General features: G+C 35.5%; 1 protein-coding gene across 4 annotated transcripts in view; it reads left to right on the top strand.

The window, feature by feature from the left end:
* znf280d (zinc finger protein 280D) overlaps positions 1-17163 on the top strand; it is a 127623-nt gene extending 110460 nt beyond the window's left edge. For 3 of the 4 annotated variants that reach the window (XM_072564999.1, XM_072564996.1, XM_072564997.1), the window contains exons 17-20: positions 20-44; positions 12228-12276; positions 13287-13348; positions 13530-17163. In XM_072564999.1, coding sequence (XP_072421100.1) covers positions 20-44; positions 12228-12276; positions 13287-13348; positions 13530-14259 — 866 coding nt within the window. In that variant the 3' untranslated portion in view covers positions 14260-17163. The remainder of the gene's footprint in view (positions 1-19; positions 45-12227; positions 12277-13286; positions 13349-13529) is intronic. The other variant, XM_072564998.1, reaches the window with a different exon arrangement.
* Positions 17164-19239: the final 2076 nt, after the last annotated feature.

The raw sequence follows: 19239 nt of genomic DNA, 5'->3' as shown, positions 1-19239 counted from the left end.
TTATTTCTTTTTCTTTCAGCTTCTTTTGTTGATGCTACGTTCAAGTAAGTATCTTATTTATTCAATTTTCTTTGGAAAACTGAAATTATTTTGAACATAGCATTTTCATTGTGAAACCATGAGACTCAATAGCTTCTGAAGAATTCTATGAAGTATTTATGGAACAGGAATCTTTATAATTTGTTTTCCCATGTTGATTAATGATTTGGAATTGTTGATTCTTTTTGTACTGTTTTGGGTTTTAGGAATATTTTTAATGTAAATGGAGATTTTAGATTTGTAACAAATTCACTAGTTATCAGAATTAAAACTTCTTCTTTTCCCCCATTTTGAACAAATTATCCAGCTTCGAAAACCTAGCTGGACACCTGTCTGCAAGTACTTTATAACTCGCTGCTTGGAGTGCATAAATGTGACGTGGATTACCTCCCCATATGACTCATTATGCAGAGTAATTATATTTTGTATACAACAAACATTTGCCTCATAGATCAATTTTATTCACCAGTTTGTTTTGCATTTTTATGTACCGCAGTTGCACATCGACCATTCACAAGCTCATCTTGTGGAATATATATTACTATGTAAAATTCATGGTATTTTCTTTCTCATTTGAAGCAACAGGATTTCCTTTTTTTATATGGAAATATTTTGTAGAGCTGATGGACTGGATTACGTATCAGTGATATATATCAAATGTAAATTTAGCACTTTGTCTGGTGCAATCTGACTTGATCAGATTATTACATTGTTTTAGGAATTGCTCAAGGTTGCATTTGTATGTGGAAAATTTTTTTTCTTGATTATGCTACTACTCCATGTGTTTTTTTTTATATATATAAATGTTTATTAATTTCAACATGTAGCAGATATCTTTTGAGTGAGAAAAGCAATTCCCCTGCCACAAGGTCTGCACTTCCAGGTATCTGTTTGTTTTCACAGTAACCCCAGTTATCTTTGTGATGGACCACAAATTGTACCTGAACATGAATTAATATCAGCTGACATTACATTTAATTTTGTTCAGATACAATAAAAGAACTGTAGAAAAAGTTATATTTATGTAGTGCACAGTGGTGGGAATTATGACATTTGCAGAGAAAATAAAGTTGTACCCTATGTTCTGAGCCTTGTATTTGTCTGAGAATCAACATTGCTCACAATAAAGTTCTTTTCCTAGTATGGCACTTTTGTAAAAAGCACAGACATGTTTCTCTTCTCAGTATAAGTAGCCTCATGATACCTGACAAATTGTAATGGTTGTGTCTAGTTCCATGCTGCTAAACTGTAGTTGCATTTATTAGCTCATGATGAATTTTTTCTTTTCTTCTGGAAGTTAGACAAGTACAGGTGAAGAAATTAACTGTTGATACTTGTATAGTCTTTCAGGTTGAATAAACTGCATGCTCAAGCAGGCTTCATTCCATTCCTCAACTAAATACTAGTTATATAAGTGTACTAATTCTGCTGTAAGCATAATATAATCTCTCTCTGAGGATTGTACCCCTAATTCCCCTCTCATTTCCTGCTTCTGAGTACACAAAAAATGACTGATGCTAGACTATTCCTGCTTCTATGACAAGTGTGAATTGAGACTTTCACTTATACTGTGGATATTGTCAAACCCGTTTTAGATACAGGGGAAACATCAGTTAGTTTATTTTAAAGGACAAATGAGAAAAGATTAAAAATAGAGTTAACAGAACGTGGGATGAATGGCAAGAAGGTATTAATACCATTTGGTTGACCTTTCAGCCGAATTAATATGCAGTATTGCCTTTTTTTAACAGTTATTGTACAATGAGCAACTGAAAACTTCATATTTGAATTTGACGAAGGTTGACAGCTTTGATATTACTTAATTGGTGATTTGAAGCAAATTAAATACAGGATTCCAGTTTGTAAGGATTTAATGCCCAGCTCTTTTTAAAGCATTTATCACTTAATTTCCATTTTCAGAAAGTAACAATTATTTGATATCATGTGGGTTCTTGGTTTACCAGATAATCTTTCAAAGTAATGGATGTGTTGTCCAGTTAGGTTTAGAAGTTGTATTATTGTATTTCAATGGTTTCTTTTTACAATGTTTCCTGGTGCGATTTAAAAGTTAAAGATCTGAACAACAAAATACTTACATATATAGTCTTTAACCTAATAAAACACCCCAAAGGATCAAGAATTTATAGTGGACTGCAGTTATTGTGCAATATTATTAAACTGTTACGTTAGTTGGGCTTTTTGGTATATGAACATTCCAGAAATCGTACAAGAACATGTGCCTTAATCTTTGGGCTACAACTTCAGTGGATTGTTCATCTACTGAGACATGAGTTTGAGGCATTTTTGAAATCCCATACAGTAACTTTGTCGAGTATTTTTCTTTCCTCGAGGATTTTTACCTGCATCTTGATAAATATCTTGCTCACAAAAAATAAATCTAAAATGTTTGGGCAGCCATAGCAACATGATTACTTACTATTTTCAACTTTACTATTGAACTATTTTAAATTCATGGAATTGAGACTCTGCATAGTTCCTTTAGACTTGATGCATGCAAGCAAGTAATCTAATGCAATGGTCAGGTAATAGAACCATGTTTTTGACTTAGTGGAAACTTGTTGTAATTTTCTTTAAAACTGGTGAGAAATTGGAAAGGCCAATCCTCAGGTTGATGTTCACGGACTTTGATAGTGCACACTGATCTATTTAGCCAAGATTCTTTCATTCTGGCCTCTTGATTACTTTCAGTTTTAACCACTCCATCAATGACACTGCTGATGAGGCCTAAAACTCACTCTCTCTCTCTCTCTCCTTCCAAGACAGTTTGACCAACTTGATGGTCATCTGTCCTAATATCTCCTTGTATACCAACTTTTGCTTTATAGCAGTCTGTGAAATGCATTCAGGAGTTTTATTATGTTAAACATCTGTATAAAGTTTGTAGAAGGCAAATTGCAAAACACTAGATAACCTAAGATAAACAGTTTATTATTCCGAAAGACTCTGAAGGAACAGATAGCAATCTTGATTGAAATATGTTAGTATTAGAAATTTGTCACTTAGGCCATAGTAATGAATAATGTTGAAGCTATGAGTAACTGTAATACATGGGTATTTCTTTGTATTTAACATTCAGGAAGGCAATGTTAATGATGAAGTACATTTGGGGATTCTAATTCCCTGACCTGAAAATAGTTTGGAAGTATCATTTATTGTGTTCTGATTTTGTTTTACCTCATTATTTTGCTGATATTAATGATTTGTACTGTTAATTACCTGGAGGGTTATGATAATCTACCTGGTAATAAAGCAGCATTTTATAACAACAGATGTGGTTTGAGTAATTTTTAAATTTTATTATGCAGCTATGTGTCATAAATCAACCCTTTTAAAGTTGCTGACGGGAATGGATTATGAAGTAGTACGATAGAACTACTGTTTGCTGTAAATGTAGTAGAATTGTAAATGAACTTGATTCATTCATAGCAATGGCTCAAATAAATTGCAGAGGTATCTTTCTTAGACTAGACATCCTACTGAAAAACCAATTAGTTACTAAATTAGTGATCCGTTCATCATGTTTGAATGCTCATTGCCCAAATACCGTGCTCATCGGCAAAATTCATGATATCTATTTACTATGCTTAATAGAGTCAAAGAGCCATACATCATGGAAATAGATCCATGATTGCTGTTGACCAGACATCCCAATCTGACCTAGTCCTATTTTCCAACATTTGACCAATATCCCTCTAAGCCCTTTCTATTCATTATACCCATTTAGAGGCCTTTTAAATGTTGAAATTGTAGTTTCCTCCACCACTTCCTCTGACAGCTCATTCCATACACGCACTCCCCTCTGTGTGGAAAACGTTGGCCCTCAGGTCCTTTTTAAATCTTTCTCTTCTCACCTTCAACCTATGCCCTCTAGTTTTGGACTCCTCAATCCTAGGAAAAATACCTTGACTATTTATCCTATCCATGACCCTTATAATTTTATAAACCTTTATAAGGTCACCCCTCAACCTCTCACACTCCAGGGAAATAAAGCCCCAGCTTATTCAGCCTCTCCCTATAGCTTAAATCCTTCAATCCTGGTAACATCCTTATAAAGCTTTTCTGCACCGTGTCAATTTTCACAACATCCTTTCTATGTAAAGACGACCAGAAATGTATTCAGTATTCCAAATATGGCCCATCTGATGAAGGTTCTGTTGCACTCTCTAATGAACCTTCTTCCTGTCCACTACACCACCGATTTTGGTGTCATCTGCAACTTATAACCATGTCTCCTATATTCACATCCAAATCATTTTTATAGATGATAAAAAGCAGTGGACCCAGTACTGATTCTTGTGGCATACCACTGGTCACAAACCTCCAGTTCAAACAACATCCTACTGGCAGAAAAGAAGATACAGTTTAAATAATTAACTAGGTTTCACATTTTACATATGTGGACTTTTTCAGTTGATTAAAATTGACACCAGTGAACCCATTACTAAGTAAAAGCAATTGCCATCCATTCTCTGATATGAGTAATCGTTCATAGAATGCATTTCTGTGCTGAACCTTTTGTGACTCGACAATACTGTAGTAGTATTGTACTGTACATTACTCACCTGTTGAATCAATACACAAAGAATCAATTGTTTTCATCAGTCATTAGAACCTTCAATCACAAGCTACTCTGCAGTATTTCTATTTATTCATTCAATGTAGTTATTGAATTTTTTTCCGAAGGACAGCTTGCTATACATCAGCATAAAAACAATTAGCCATTTGAAACAATGGAAATACTAATTAAGCAACAGATCAATGCTTGTACCTTGAGTTACATTTTATGTTTGTGTTTTTAATAATCTCAGACCATATTTTAAGTAAGCTTTCTTTACAAATCATGAAGAAATTAAGAATAAAAGGCAGTAACTGTTAATGTTGAATATGTTAGAAACAACAAAATAAATAATCCAGCAAGTGATAATAGAATCTCAAAATAGTAATGTGAGTTTCATGTTCTTATATTCTACCTCTATTAAGATATTATATTAAAGATATTGCAGATAAACATAGTACATTGCAAAATATGTTTAAACTATGGATATTGCCAAATACATTTTAGTAATCATGATTTTTTTTGAGGCAAAATAAATTCAGAGTCATATGACACATTCTGCATTTCTGATTTATTTTAATTTTGCCTTTTGTTCCAGTAATAGTATTTAATTTTATGGAATTTTGCAGTTGGAAGAGACCTCAAGCGTGCTTGTTGTGAATTTCTGATCCTCCGATTTGGTAAAATCTGCTGCTTGTTGAAAAGAAGAAACTGAGATGTTTTGCCCTAATTTCTTGAGAATTATCAGAAAAGTATTGGTGGTCTATATTGCTTCAGAAAAGAGATGGAAGTGAGCTAACTCATTCTAGTGTGATACTTCAGTAACTCATTATTAGTTTCAATCAATAAGTGCAGGGAGTTCTTTTTGCTCTCAAACTTTTGGCCGTCACAGACTGACCCATTTTAAAATAACCATTGGAAATGCCTACTTGAATCAATATATCAGGGGAGATTCTGAGAGCTTGTGGAGATGATTGAAAGGAAAACTGTTGACTCTATTTCTCTCTCTCATTTTCTCTCCCTCCTTCCTTTCCTTACCTCACCTCTCCACATGCTTAAAAAAAACTGGCCCAGTTTACACAGCAACTGGGAAAAGAAGAAGCATCAGGGAACTGAGAAGTTTAAAATACTATTTGCTGCTACTGATTGCACCCAAGAAACTAGATTTAAACCGTATGCTCAAAGGACTTTAAACTGTACCTTCTTTTAGCTCCCTTTATGCTGGATGCTATCCCTTTTTTAATCTTTTTATCTGAGTGTGAAAGGGTGCAAATGATTACACGCAAGTCGTATCCTCAGTGTTGCATCTTTTTTATTTTGCTCAGGTTTCGCAGGCAATAAAATAGCTATTTTTCACTCAATATTGCTTAAAATTAAGATAGTTAATTAGATTTTAAATTGGAAAGAAGTATAACTTGTTAAAAAGAACTTGAGCTTTGTCAAAACAAGTTGATGAAACTGAAAAAGATGAGAGTCAGTTCGTCCCTTCTCTCAAATTTATAACCATTACATTTCTCAGGACCCACTCATCTGAACACTATGAATTGGTTAATTTTTAACACTTAATCATTAATGTATTTTTAAAATTAAAAAAGAAAATTTAAGTCATATTTGGATTACAATTTAACAAAGTAACCTAGACCATCACTTTACTGAAGTATAATCTGAACACTTCTCTTCCAACTCCTTCACAAAGATCCACTCTTCCATTCAACATTAGTAATCCAGCACCTCAAAAGTCTTGGATTCATGTCTTGACAGCTGATTTTCCAAACCATGATATAAACACCGGTGTGTTTGTGCATTTTATGTGCATCTGCCTATGTCAAAGGCCCTGACAATTGAAAATTTAGTCAAAATGTAAACCAACCTCCATTGTAAATTATGCTTTTTAGTGACCACTTAGAGACTTGTTCGAAAGTTGGAATAGAAAGTTCTCATGTTGAAAATAAGGAAAATCTTGACACAATGTGAGGAAGAGTGGGTTCCTTTAGTTGGATTAAAGTTTTGTTTTAATACAGTTATGAAAGAAGTTTGTGCCAAACGTTGTTTTATTCTCTTGGACCCCCTCTGTCAGCCAGCCTGCAGTCTTGACATTGCTGGGATTGTTGGGGCTGCTGGTCAGTCAGGTTGGATTGGGGCTCCAGAGGGTTGGGACCTCCTGCAACTGAGGGATACATATGGCTGCCGAAAAAACCTTGTTTCACACCTAACAGGTCTCTGCTGATGCCACCCACCACCATGCCCACCCCCCAAAAAATATTCTGCACATTGTACCCATGAGGAAGCTACCATGTATTTATCAGTTCCATTAGACTTCGGTTTATTCAGGTTGATTACGTCGTACACATCAGATTAGTTTCTTTAGATTAGAAGGTGGGCATGTATTATAGGAGGACCTCTTGCATTGGGAAAGAATTGAATGGTTCCTTAAGGTGAGTGGAATTTTCTTGAATTTATCATCTTAGAAATGGCATCATGTTTTCTCTTTGAGCAATTTAGAAATAAAACCATTTTTTTCTATCTTGAAAATATGATGCCTTTTTCAGATTATGAAACCAAGAAGCACAAATTGTCATATGGACTCATAGAATCATATGGTAGAGCCCACCATGTCTATACCAACCAACAAAACACCAAACTGCACTAATTCCATTTACCTGCATGGCTCATAGTCTTCCATGGCCTGGCTTTTTGAGTACTTATCCAATTGCTTATTGAATGTTGTGGGAGTACTTGCCTCTACCACCCTCTCAGGCAGCAAGTACCATTTATTTTTTCTCAGATCTCGTCTGAACCACTTGGTCCTCATCTTAAACTTATGCTGCCTGTTCTTATACATGCCTGCCTTGGGGAAGAGATTCTCACAATCTACTCTGCCTCTCATAATTTTGTATACCTCAGTCAGAACCCCTTAACCACCTCTGCTCTAAGGAAAACAAATGTAGCCTATCCAGTCTCTCCTAACTGAGACTTTTCTTCTCAGGTGATTCCCCTGTGCACACTGTATTCTATCAATGGTCTAAGAAATTGTTTATAAAGTTGTAGCAAGATTTCCTTACTCTTATATTCTACACCCCAGCTAATGAAGGCAAACATTCCATATGCCGCCTTCACCACACTATCTGTGCTGACACTTAAGGGATCTATGGAATAGTATATCAAGGTCCCTTTGTTCCTCACTACTCCCGAGGAACCCACCATTCATTGTATATATCCTTCCCATAATTAACCTTCCAAAATGCATCATTGATCAGGTTAAAAATCCATCTGCTGTTGCTTTGCCCAATTTACCAGCTGATCAATATCAGCCCGAGATCATTCTCATTATCAACAATATCACCAATTTTCATATCATCTGCAAAGTACTAATGAAACCATCTATATTCATGTCCTAGTTCTTGGCTGAAAGTTTTGCGACCTTTTGGGCATTATTATTATATATTAACTGCATAAATCATGTTCATTCTCAATACGTTATTTGATTCTTGAGTCATCTGTGAAGCAGTTGTAAACTGGTTTGTTCTAAGCCTCTCGTAATTCCCTTTATAAAGTCAAAATGTTAGTATCTTCGAGGTATTATCTGTGAAGATAAAATTGTGTTTGATTTTTTTTTTCTTATTGCCTAATTTTTTTGTTAGCTTTGTCTCTCTCTGTATAGTTCGACCCCTGAACCCATTGACTAGTGTTTTAGGCAGCCTCTGGTATAAGGTTCCTTTTAGGTCATCATTCATAGGTGCAGCTTATCAATTCAATGTGAGGAAGCTCAGCACCTGTAAGAATATTAACTGATTATCTTCCCAATCAAACATCTATTAGAGATGTCTGAATTCCAGCTAGGAGTGGAATTCCTCATTGATGCTAATACCCACACTTCCAATTTAATCTTAAAAAATAAAGCAAATGCTTAAGTTAATTGGTATTTTTGCAACCAAGCCAAAGTACAGTTGTGGACTAGTTGGGCCGAAGGGCCTGTTTCCACACTGTAGGGAATCTAATCTAATCTACAGCTGATCTAAATTTAAAATAAATTCTGTTGGACAAAACCACTTTGTATTCTTTTATGAAGATGCAGGTATATTCTGGTTGGCTTAGCTAAAAGGTGCTGCTCAGTCTATCTTTGCATTGCATTGAGAATCAGGTACTTTTCTGTTTGTCAGAGAAAGTGGAGGTACTTTCCTCACAATACTAAAAGCTGTGCAGCACATCTGATGCTGAGTATACTGCTAGTGCTAAGTAAGGAATTGAATAAACCATGGTTGCCCACCCTTTTCACAAGTGACATCCCATTTACGCTTTTCTCTCACTGAGTGGGTAGAAGCAGATTTCTGAAAAATGACATCTGCACAACAATCATGATATTTTTTTTAAAATTCCAAAGCAATAAATACATTAATAAAAACACCCATTACACGTTGCTGACTTATGAATAAAACTTCTTTTTTTGCTTTTCAGTTCAGAAGCAGAGCTAGAAAGGAAAAAAGACTTAGCCCCAAGTCCTGATCACTCGGTCAGGGTTGGAGATTGGTCTGAGCCAAGGAGGTGGATTTAACACTGACCATGGTTTACCTTTGATTGGATTCAGTTTGAACTTGCCTTGGTGAGATTCACTTTGAAGTGGGTTTCCTTTCAGCCTGAATTTTCCTACTCGTCCCAGCCTGCCTTGTGGATAGTTTTTTTTTCTCGTTGCCAAGGCTAAGTAGCCTGCCCAGGACCCCTTCATTGAGGGAACCTGGTGAACACGCCTAATCTAGTGCAGGAACATTCCAGATTAAAGTTGTTGTTTCTGCTGAGTCATCTGATTTTGCCAGTATGGGGATTAGGTACTCTGGCTTTCATGTTCCTCTAGGTATTGGGAGGGGGAGGAGGGAGCTAGAAAATTAGGTTTGTCATGTCTGAACACTATCCTAATGGAAAATATGTTGCTTTAGACATCTGACAAGGACAGGATTGAGTTTTGGCCAAATTGGCTGCAAAATCTCACTACCTATGCTCATATGGCAAGAAATTGTGCATATTGAACCATATTAATGGATCACTCCTTCAGGAACAAAGGTAAGAAAATTAGAACAAGGAGTTTTTATTTTCTGTTAAAGTACAAAGTAATTTCAGGACCTTCCTCTAAAGTATTCCTTTAAATCTTGCATTGGTTTCATTAAATTGAATTCCTCAGTGGGCTATAATGGAAAGATGTGCAAGCTGACCATTTTAATCTGGCAGCCATGGATTTTAGGACAGTTTTTTGAATGTCTTGTCAAGCTAAACAAGTTCATTTATTTAACAGAATTGATATAAATATTTTAAGTAACTACATGTTCCTGCGTGTTTAAAAAGGTCCAAGGGTTTGGCAAACTTGAATGTTTTTCATTGAACATATCACTTCTCTAATAATTGTATATTAGCTGATTTTGTTTTTAAACTGCAGAATTGATGTAGAACCTGGGACTTGACTGGCTCAAAATGTTAATATCTGACAGTATTTAAAAGCATTAAAATTATCATAAATGTGTAAAAGGACATGTATTCTGAAAGCTTACCATTTAGGATTTATCTCTAGATTCTTCTGTAAAGAAGGAACTTGGCGAAAAACTGATTGCAATGAATCAACCAGTTAATGCACTGCAAACTTTGTTTCTTAATGGACATTATTTTTGAACATGATGGTGTGTTGAAGCGTTTAACTGTGTGTATCCTGATCTATATAGAAAATATTGCAGAATGTTTGCAAGGTTTCTTTTCAAAATGTGTTAACTTATTAGAATTATTCAAATTATTGATCAGTGGTGTACAATACACCATATTATTGGAAAATGTGACATTGTAAACATCTGGAAATGGACCCTGGAAACCCTGATGTGTTCTTTCCATCAAAAAGACAATTGTTTCCTTTTTACTATTTGGAATTTGTATCCATTTATTTTTCCAAAACTTTTGTCAATTTAGAGTCTTTAGATATTGTCTTTCTGACAAGGCTCTTGTGTAGGAATAGAATTTTATTTCCAAAAATCAATAACAGTTCACCTGAAATGGAAATAATTGTTCAAGAAAATCAAGCAAGTTCTATTGAACAAGGTTAATTCCACTGAACTGCCCAGTGAAGGAGAGGTTGCCAAAGAGAAAGGTATAGTCAACCATGTCATTCTACAGAGAGGTCATTGAGGGATTGGTCATTGCTTGGCACTTCCCATTGGATGTCTTTCTGAAAGTTGTAATAAACTGATTCACTATTTGAGGAATAGCCAATGGAACTGATCACTGTACAACGATCAGTAAATATCCTCACTTTTGACCTTGTGTTAGTGAGAAGTTCATTGAAGCAGCAGAAGTGGTTGGGCCTCAGACACTGCCTGGAGAAACTTGCAGCAGTTTCCTGCAACTGAAATGATTGGCCACAATAACGTTAACCGTATTTCTTTTGTGTAGGTGTGACTCCAGCCAGAAGAGAGATTTTCTCTTAATTCCCACTGACATCAATTTTACTAGGATCCCTTGACTGTGCACTCTAAAAATATCGCTTTGATGTCAAAAATAGTAATTATTTTGCTGGGTGAGGTCAAGGGTTTTCTAGGTGGAGGTGAGGATTGATTGTGGAGGTTGACAGCTGCAGAAGAATTTTGAACCGGAGGGCAAAGCCTGTGTAGCTTCAGGTTTGAGAGATGACTCTTTTTAGAAGATCAGGTTTCCTGTATGGGGGCAGTTAGGACAATATATGGTAAGGAATGGCCATGTGAGATTTCATGATTTGAGGGGTGACCCACGGAATGAGTTTATCACCAATAGGAAAAGATATAGCAAGGATCAGAGGCCAGTGAACTCAAAAGAGATTGAAATCTCTCAGTTTGAGGATTTGATCAATGCAGAGATTTGAAGGAGGGAAAGTGATTGTGTTGAGGTGAAACATAGGTGAGAAATATTTTTAAAGGAACAGTAAGAGGAATGGAATGACGAGTGTTCAATGATGTAGAATTCTGCCAAAGGAAAATCCAAGTGGATGTATTGCTAGGGAAATGATGGAAAGTGCACTCAATTTGGGAACTTTAAAAATGGGGAAGCTATCAACACCCATGGATTAAATTTCAGCAGAAGGCAGAAGTGCTAATTTTAACTTGGGAGGAGGTGCGCACAGGAGAGTGCATGTTATAGGGAAGGGCTTATGGTAGGGGGAGCAAAAAACTTTTTAAACAGCTGCAGTAAGAATATCTCCGATATCTGGTAATGCATAGTTAAACACGTTACAGATCATTCAAGTCTGATCCCTTTAACTATAGAGAGCGAAGGGATTGATTAGGGATGGAGTGAATAAAGGACTTATTCATTTGTTAAAGGGATGTGGCTGCTGCTGGCAAGTTCAACATTTATTATTTGTAATAAATTGGACACAAGAATAGGTAAGGAATGGGGGCAAGAGGGTCGAATAAATAGAAGAAAAGAGCTCAGGTCAGGAGCAACTGCCAAAAAGCGCTCTGACTTCTAGGTTGTATACCATTATCTGCCTAATAAAACACAAACAATTGATACTGTTGTGGAAGTGGATCTTTAAACTAGTTTTCCATATAATTTTGGGACAATATCCTTAAAAGAAATCAGAGCTAACAGTATTTTGTTGACTCAGCAGGGGAAATGAGGATATTTCAGTAGCTGAAGAAGTGAAGAAATCTGACGTAAGTTCAATTTCTTTCACCATTACAGTGCTTATCCGACCTGTATGCTGCCAAGTGGAATGTTACTTGTATGTGAAATATATTGTAAAAGCTGTTTTACAGATAACAGGCACATTGTTAATAGGAGAATCCAAAATACGGATTCCTTCAAAGATTGTGTGTAGTTATTGGCTTTTAGAGCACTGGAAAGTTGTAGGAAATTGCAAATTGGCCTGCAAATGGACTTTTAATGGCAAAGTTTCTACCTAATTTAGTTTTTGGTTGTTGTCAAACAGTGAGGATGTTATCAAATGATTTGATCCACTGATAAATACGCTTATACTCCAGAGAGCTGCTTTTCTGTTCAGACATGACTTTACAAACCAAAAGTAGGCTCAGTCTTGCCTGCTGTTCAGCCATGTCATTTGTACGATGTGGTCCTTCTGATTGACTGGATAACTAATCTTAAAAGGAAGACAAAACTTTTAAAATTTGCTCCACGTCCCAAATGGATGAAAAAAGCGTTGAGAAAGCAAATCACAAAACAGCTTACATTATTTGGGAAGTTTGAGGGAAAGTAAAATCAAACCTACCCAAAAGGAAATATTGGGAGAAGAGAATGATAAGTCGATCAAAAGTATTTTGAAACATTATTTAAGTTGTTTATTCAATTTTCAATTAAGGGTTGTTAATAAAGCTACAGTTGGTACTTTAGTACTTTAATGCTTGTAATATTTGAGTCCAGTTATTCCTTGTTTGAATGAGTGTTTGATTAATTATTGGGAGCAGTGGACAAATAATGAATCTGTGTGATTTCTGAATTGAGATTAGACTGCTCATTCCGATAATTTGAATTACTTGATATTCATGACCACCTTTGTTATATTTTTACATTAAGTAATTCATAATAATTGATTAATTAAGTTTTTGTCAGAAAGTGACATTTAATTATTCAGCATATTTCTCCTATCAAAATGATAAACAAAAGATATTGCAATCTTAAAAGTCTCCTCGTCTTGTCTGTCTTAAAGGAGAAACCATCTCTCATCTTGGCTGATGCAGACAGTTTGGAAACTGATTTATCTTCTGATGGGTAATTAAAGTTTTTTTTACAATTAGCGAATAATAGATTGTATACGGATCATTCATTTTTTTGAAATTCCATCATTTTAGAATCTTCTAAATTGAAAAGAAAAGTATATAACTTGGAAATAAGCTTCTTGGTTATACTATTGAAAATATTGAATGTTAGTTTTATTTTCTGTCTTTAACAGAAATCAACAGAAGACTGATCAGCCTTTAAAAGTTGAGGTTGAGCGTCCATCCGTGGAAGCTGTGCCTTTATCAAATTGTGACAAATTAAGTGATCATGAAGATAAACTAAGCTTGATTGATAAAACAGAAAGCAATGAAAGCACTGAGAAAACGACAGATGGTCAATCGTCTGAATTGAGTTCAGAGAAGCAAAGCAACACTGGGGAGATGGTACAACATGCTTCCTCTGATAGAGAACCAGCAGCTCCTAGCACTGCTCAGAGTTTTAATTCAGTTGATCATAATGTAGAAATAATACAAGATGAATTTAAGGACAACACTGCTTGTGATGAAACAAAAGATTGCGAGACCCTTCAGGATACCATGCAAAAGTATAAACAGACAGGGGATGAAAAAAACTGTGCGCAAGACAAGGGTGATGATGCAAGTGTAGAACAGGATAAGGATCCCAAAGAAGATGTTTCTTTTGAACAGTTTTTTAGGAGTAAAGATGAACCAGAAGCTGTTGGTTCTGATGTGAGTGAGCAGGGCAGCATCCAGCTGGAGCCACTCACTCCATCTGAGGTTTTAGAGCATGAAGCTACTGAGATTCTACAGAAAGGGAGTGTGGTGACCTCCTCTAAGAAAAAAGGAGCTGCTGCTTCTGAGTATGTAGAGGAAACTACTAAAGAGACCAGTCCTAGCACAATACTCATGAGCTCAGAACATCTAGAAGAAAATAACAGCTGAAGTCTTGGGTGGGGCATTTGACTATCTTAATGGACTTTGTGGATACAGACAGATACACGCCAAGCACACAATACTTGTACTGTTAAAGGCTTTGATATTCTTATCCTGTTCAGACTAGAGTTCACATTCCTGTCTTTGTCATAAAAATAGCATGTGAATAGAAAAGACTGAAAATTCTGTATAAAATTAAGCACCTTTGTATAGGTGTAAACTTGCCAGGCTCTTAGCTTACCTAAGTAAACTTTCAGTGAAAGTGGAATCATTACAGAATACATGAGATTATTGCCAGTGTGCAGCTGTGCAGAAACATCTGACCTCAGTCATGTACAAAAAGACATAATCCTGCTGTTGGTGTAACCCAATGCATATTATTTTAATAGTCTTTACAGTAGAAGTAGATCACTTAGGATGGGTTACATGGTAAACCAAAGTGCAGTTCATCTTTTCATTTTACTGTAGAAAATAGGATATGTTGTATTAAGTAATGCTTTCTTTGTATTGGCATGTATGTTTTGTTCAGCAGTTAATTCTGCTTACAAAGGTAGACATTAAAAGGCAAGGACTGCAGAATATGTAACAGTGAATTGTTTTTAAAAAACATACTGCAGTACTCTCGTGCCAAGCTAACTGTGTGTATCAGGAAGAATAAAGCTGCTTAAAATTATACTGAATATTTTTTGCTACATATTTGGTAAATAGCTCCAGACATGTACTTTGCTCGTGACTGACAGTGGCTTGCTTTGTTGTACAAACAGTTTGTGCAGGAGACAAAAACCCTATTTAAATATCAAAATTTTAGACTTGACTCTTCAGATGTGTCTTAATTTTTATTTTGTTATCAAGGTTGGTTTATTTTAGTTATGAGTACCAGAAGATGCATTATAATTACCAAAATTTGGAAGTGCTGTGGGTATAAGAGAGCACCCTGATGCTGATGGCTGTTTATATCTGTTGAGTGTATTTTGCTAGAGACTAGTTGAGTAAAGCAGTATAAATAGCATGTATCAAAATTTGATAATTTACTGATCTTGTCTCTTTACAAATCAATTTTTTCAATTACTGCTTTAAGCATTCTTCTCCAAACAATTACCACTCAAAAGTTTGTTCCATCTGTTAACAAATATAATTTTTAAATATCTCATTATATAGAATTGTTTCTTAAACTTGCAGATTTCACGCCACAAAGCAATATATAAATAGTGAAATAAGATTTCTTAATGTAATTGCATAATAAACACCTTGAGCAGTTGCACTTTCCACTTCTGCGAAATAGTTAATAAAATGTGAACATTTCTTATTTAAGTCCTTTGATCAAACTGGGGTCTTACATATTTTTTAATATTAATATACATTTGAGATCCCACTTAAAACGACTGTTGAGTGGCTGTCGTAGTGTTCAGGCTGCCTTATGACATTAAAATGAATCTTTCAGTGTTTTCTTTGAATTAAGATAGTAACTCATAAATGTGACATCATTTTCTGCAGACTTTCTAATTTATCTCCCATGGTCTTTGCCTCCGTGAATCCTTTCATCAGAACAGCAGTTCCATCTTACTGGTTTCCCCTCAATTGCCATCAATGCCTTTTTGCAGTTGCGTAGCTGGATATGTCCTTGTTGATTTTTTTTTTGTAGCTGTCCATTTTTCTTTTCCAGAAAACTGTCTAATAGGAATTGGTGTGTACTTGGATGATTTCATTAAAGCAACTTTGGGATTTGAGCCCCTAACTGCTGAAATATATAATTTGAGTCACATAGATTATTTTATCTATTGATTAATATAATTGCAAGTTTAAATCTCTTGCAATATGTTTTTATAGAATGTCTTTGTACAAACAGTATATGGTAAACTGTAATGCCCAGTCTGATAATTCATTGTGCTTTTAGTTTTGAAGTCTATGTTTAAAAATATCAGCCCAATTCAAAATGGGAGATCTCTCACTAATGTGTAAAATCTGGCTTAGTTGATGCTAAATATTTATGGTTTAGACTTATCTGCAGGCATTTCAAACTGGTGAATGCAATAAGGGTAAATGTTTCCATGTCATTTGTACCAGGCTCCTTAAAAACGGTTAAATTTATCTTGTATAATAAAAAAATACATAACATAGTGACTGTAGCATCAGAGGTACTCAGCTGTGTTTTTAATCCATGTGGACACTATTCAAGAATTGTTTGACTGTAGCTGCCTTCCAGATCTTTGAGGTTTGGCATGTGTAATCTATCTTGTTGGGGAAATGATAACTGAAATGCAGCCCAATCTAATATAATTTCCTTTACACAGTTAATTTATAGTAATGTTGTAAATACTTTTGTTATGTGTTTTAAAATTATTACTTTAGAAATTGTTAGTACTTTACTTTAAGGATACTCTCCATATTTGTATGTTGGAGTTACATTGATCTTTTATTGCTGTTATACCTCCAAAGTGTAAATTTACTTGTTCCACTCCAGGATACTTGCACTTGAGTTCATGGTATATTCATGAATGTCGGGTATAAAAAGCAACTGTAAACAAAGCAATGTGCAACTAAATAAACATAATAGATGCTATGCTTGCAAACCTTGGCCAATGGACAGAGTAGGCAAATTTACATTATTGGACTAAACTACACTTGTCAAAACAGTTTGGACCTCTGAACTACATCAAATGAATAACAGTGGTGGAAAGGCTTTCCTTATAACTTTGTGTGACTTTTTAATGCTGGTTAACTTAGAAAAGGAAATATGTTTTATTGCTGCCATTGCCATTTTTAGTTCTGGAATTGAATTGACTCCTATTCCGAGTAAGGTTACTGGATGCAGGGAGGGGTGGAAATAATGATTTATATACTTTTCTTCTTGTAGAAGTTAAATGTAATTTTAATGCCAGTGCCTGCAAGCTCAAATAAAGAAATCGCATCTAATGACTTGTAACTGTGTAATTTTATTATTCCATGTATTTTTCTTCCCTTTCTCTGTAATCCTTTCTACTTTACTAAGCCAGTGAATTATGGGGACTGACAGCCCCTTAATATTCAATCCATTCTTCGTGTGTGAAGCTGAATTTTGGTGAGGTGGTTGTCTGACAGAACTTTTTCACTTAAACCCAATGTGACATCAGCACATAAGTGATGACCATTGGAAAATGATTAACACTCAGAAGTAATGAATCATAGAGCCACCCTACTAATGTCACGTCAGCAAGTAAAAATTCGCACCATTGTTACACCATGCATTGTGTTTTCCCACTGGGCAGTCCATTTTTACAGCATAATGACTATATTTATTGGATTTTTGAGATTGTTGAATTCCAGTTTTACATAATTGCAGTGCAAATGTGACAAAAGGAACATGTTGATAACTTTGTTTTGCGTTTTTCTACTAACTTGATAGCACATTTGGTGACGTACCTTATTAGATGACCAAATATGTTTCTCAGATCTTTGGTATTCATAGTAGGAACTGTCCATTGTACATCCTGTATTTTCTTTCACAGGGCCAGCAATTAATCTTCTCAAAGGCAACTATGGACAGGCAATAAATGCTGCCAGTAACAGTAACATCCACATTCCATAAGTGTTTTAAAATCCTGTATTATTTAATTGCTTTTTTTTAAACCTTCCCCAGTGCTAGTGCCCTATATTCAACCAAAATATTTGCAAGCCCTGGCTACAAGTTTCAATGTCATATTTCCCCTACCAGTGAAGAAGCAGTTTGGAAGCCTGATTAGAAAGGTTGACACCTCAGCACCACAGTCATTGGACCAATATTTTTGAATTTAACCATGATGTTCTGTCAGAGTTCAGAACAATTTGTGCTGTACATTCATTGTTTTGAGCTTGTGAAATGCTCAGTTTTTTTAAGAGTGCTAAATGATATATTTTAGGTGGAAATGCATCTGACATGGCTTCATTTGAAGGTGGCTATTAGCCAATCTCTTATGAAAACAGTCCTGAATAACTACAAAAACAACTTGTGTTTAGTCTTGCCATTTTTGTTGGGAGAAACCTCTCACTTTACGTTGGCTTAACTAATTTGAAAATAGTCACAAACCATTTTGTAACTAACTGTTTACAAACCTAAAACCCATATTGATAGCAGGTACATTCAGTACTTGTGAATGCGTTGGATGATTGAAACAGAAATTTTATAATTTTGGGTTGGGGGATAATTTCACAGCTCATATATGAAGGAGCAGCTTTTTTTGTGTGGCAGATTCAAATAGCAGAGTTCTTAGATGAAGTTTGCAAAGGTTGCAAGAATGGCAAAATGATTAATTGGAACCATTGAGTGGAATCTTGACCACTTGGTTCCTCACTATTTTTTTTAACAGGAACCCAGTTTTCTGAGTGTGCTTCACAAGGTGTTCTCAAAAAGAAACAACATTCGCATTCTAGCAACTGGGTCCCTGAATATTTAGGATGGATGGACGATCCATTCTGCTGAAAGATTTCCAATTAAAGAGATTATGACATGAGTTATAAGGCTTCTGTAGTACTTATATTTTTGGAGCCCCAGCATTGAAAAGCAAACCTAGGAAGACTGTTTACAGGATCTCTCAACTGTTATCTGGTGGTCTTGTTATAGTGAGGCGAGCTCTCCCAACGGGTGGTAGAAGAGTACCAGCAATGAAACAGGCACTAGTGCAAGTGGATGAGGGAGCTGTAAGATTAATCTATCAGGCAGATTTGCTGACACCATCCTCTTTCTTCATAGGAATACTCAGGACTTGTGTTATACTGCCAAGTGGTTTACCTCCAACAAGAAGAAACTCTTGTCTTAAACAAAATGTATTGCATTGCAAAATAGGAGCTGTAGTAGGTTATTTAGCCTTTCAAACCTGCTGTGCCATTTAATTGTGCACCCTTTGCTCTGGACTCAACAACCAAAGGAAACATCTTCCCTGCATCTTCCCTGTCTATCCCTTGAAGTATTTTGCAGGTTTCAATGCACTCATCTGTCTTTCTGTAAAATTTTGAAGAATAAAGGCCCAGTTTGTC

Source organism: Chiloscyllium punctatum, chromosome 48, assembly GCF_047496795.1.
Source record: "Chiloscyllium punctatum isolate Juve2018m chromosome 48, sChiPun1.3, whole genome shotgun sequence".
Classification (NCBI taxonomy): Eukaryota; Metazoa; Chordata; class Chondrichthyes; order Orectolobiformes; family Hemiscylliidae; genus Chiloscyllium; species Chiloscyllium punctatum.
This window is presented reverse-complemented; position numbering and strand designations above follow the sequence as displayed.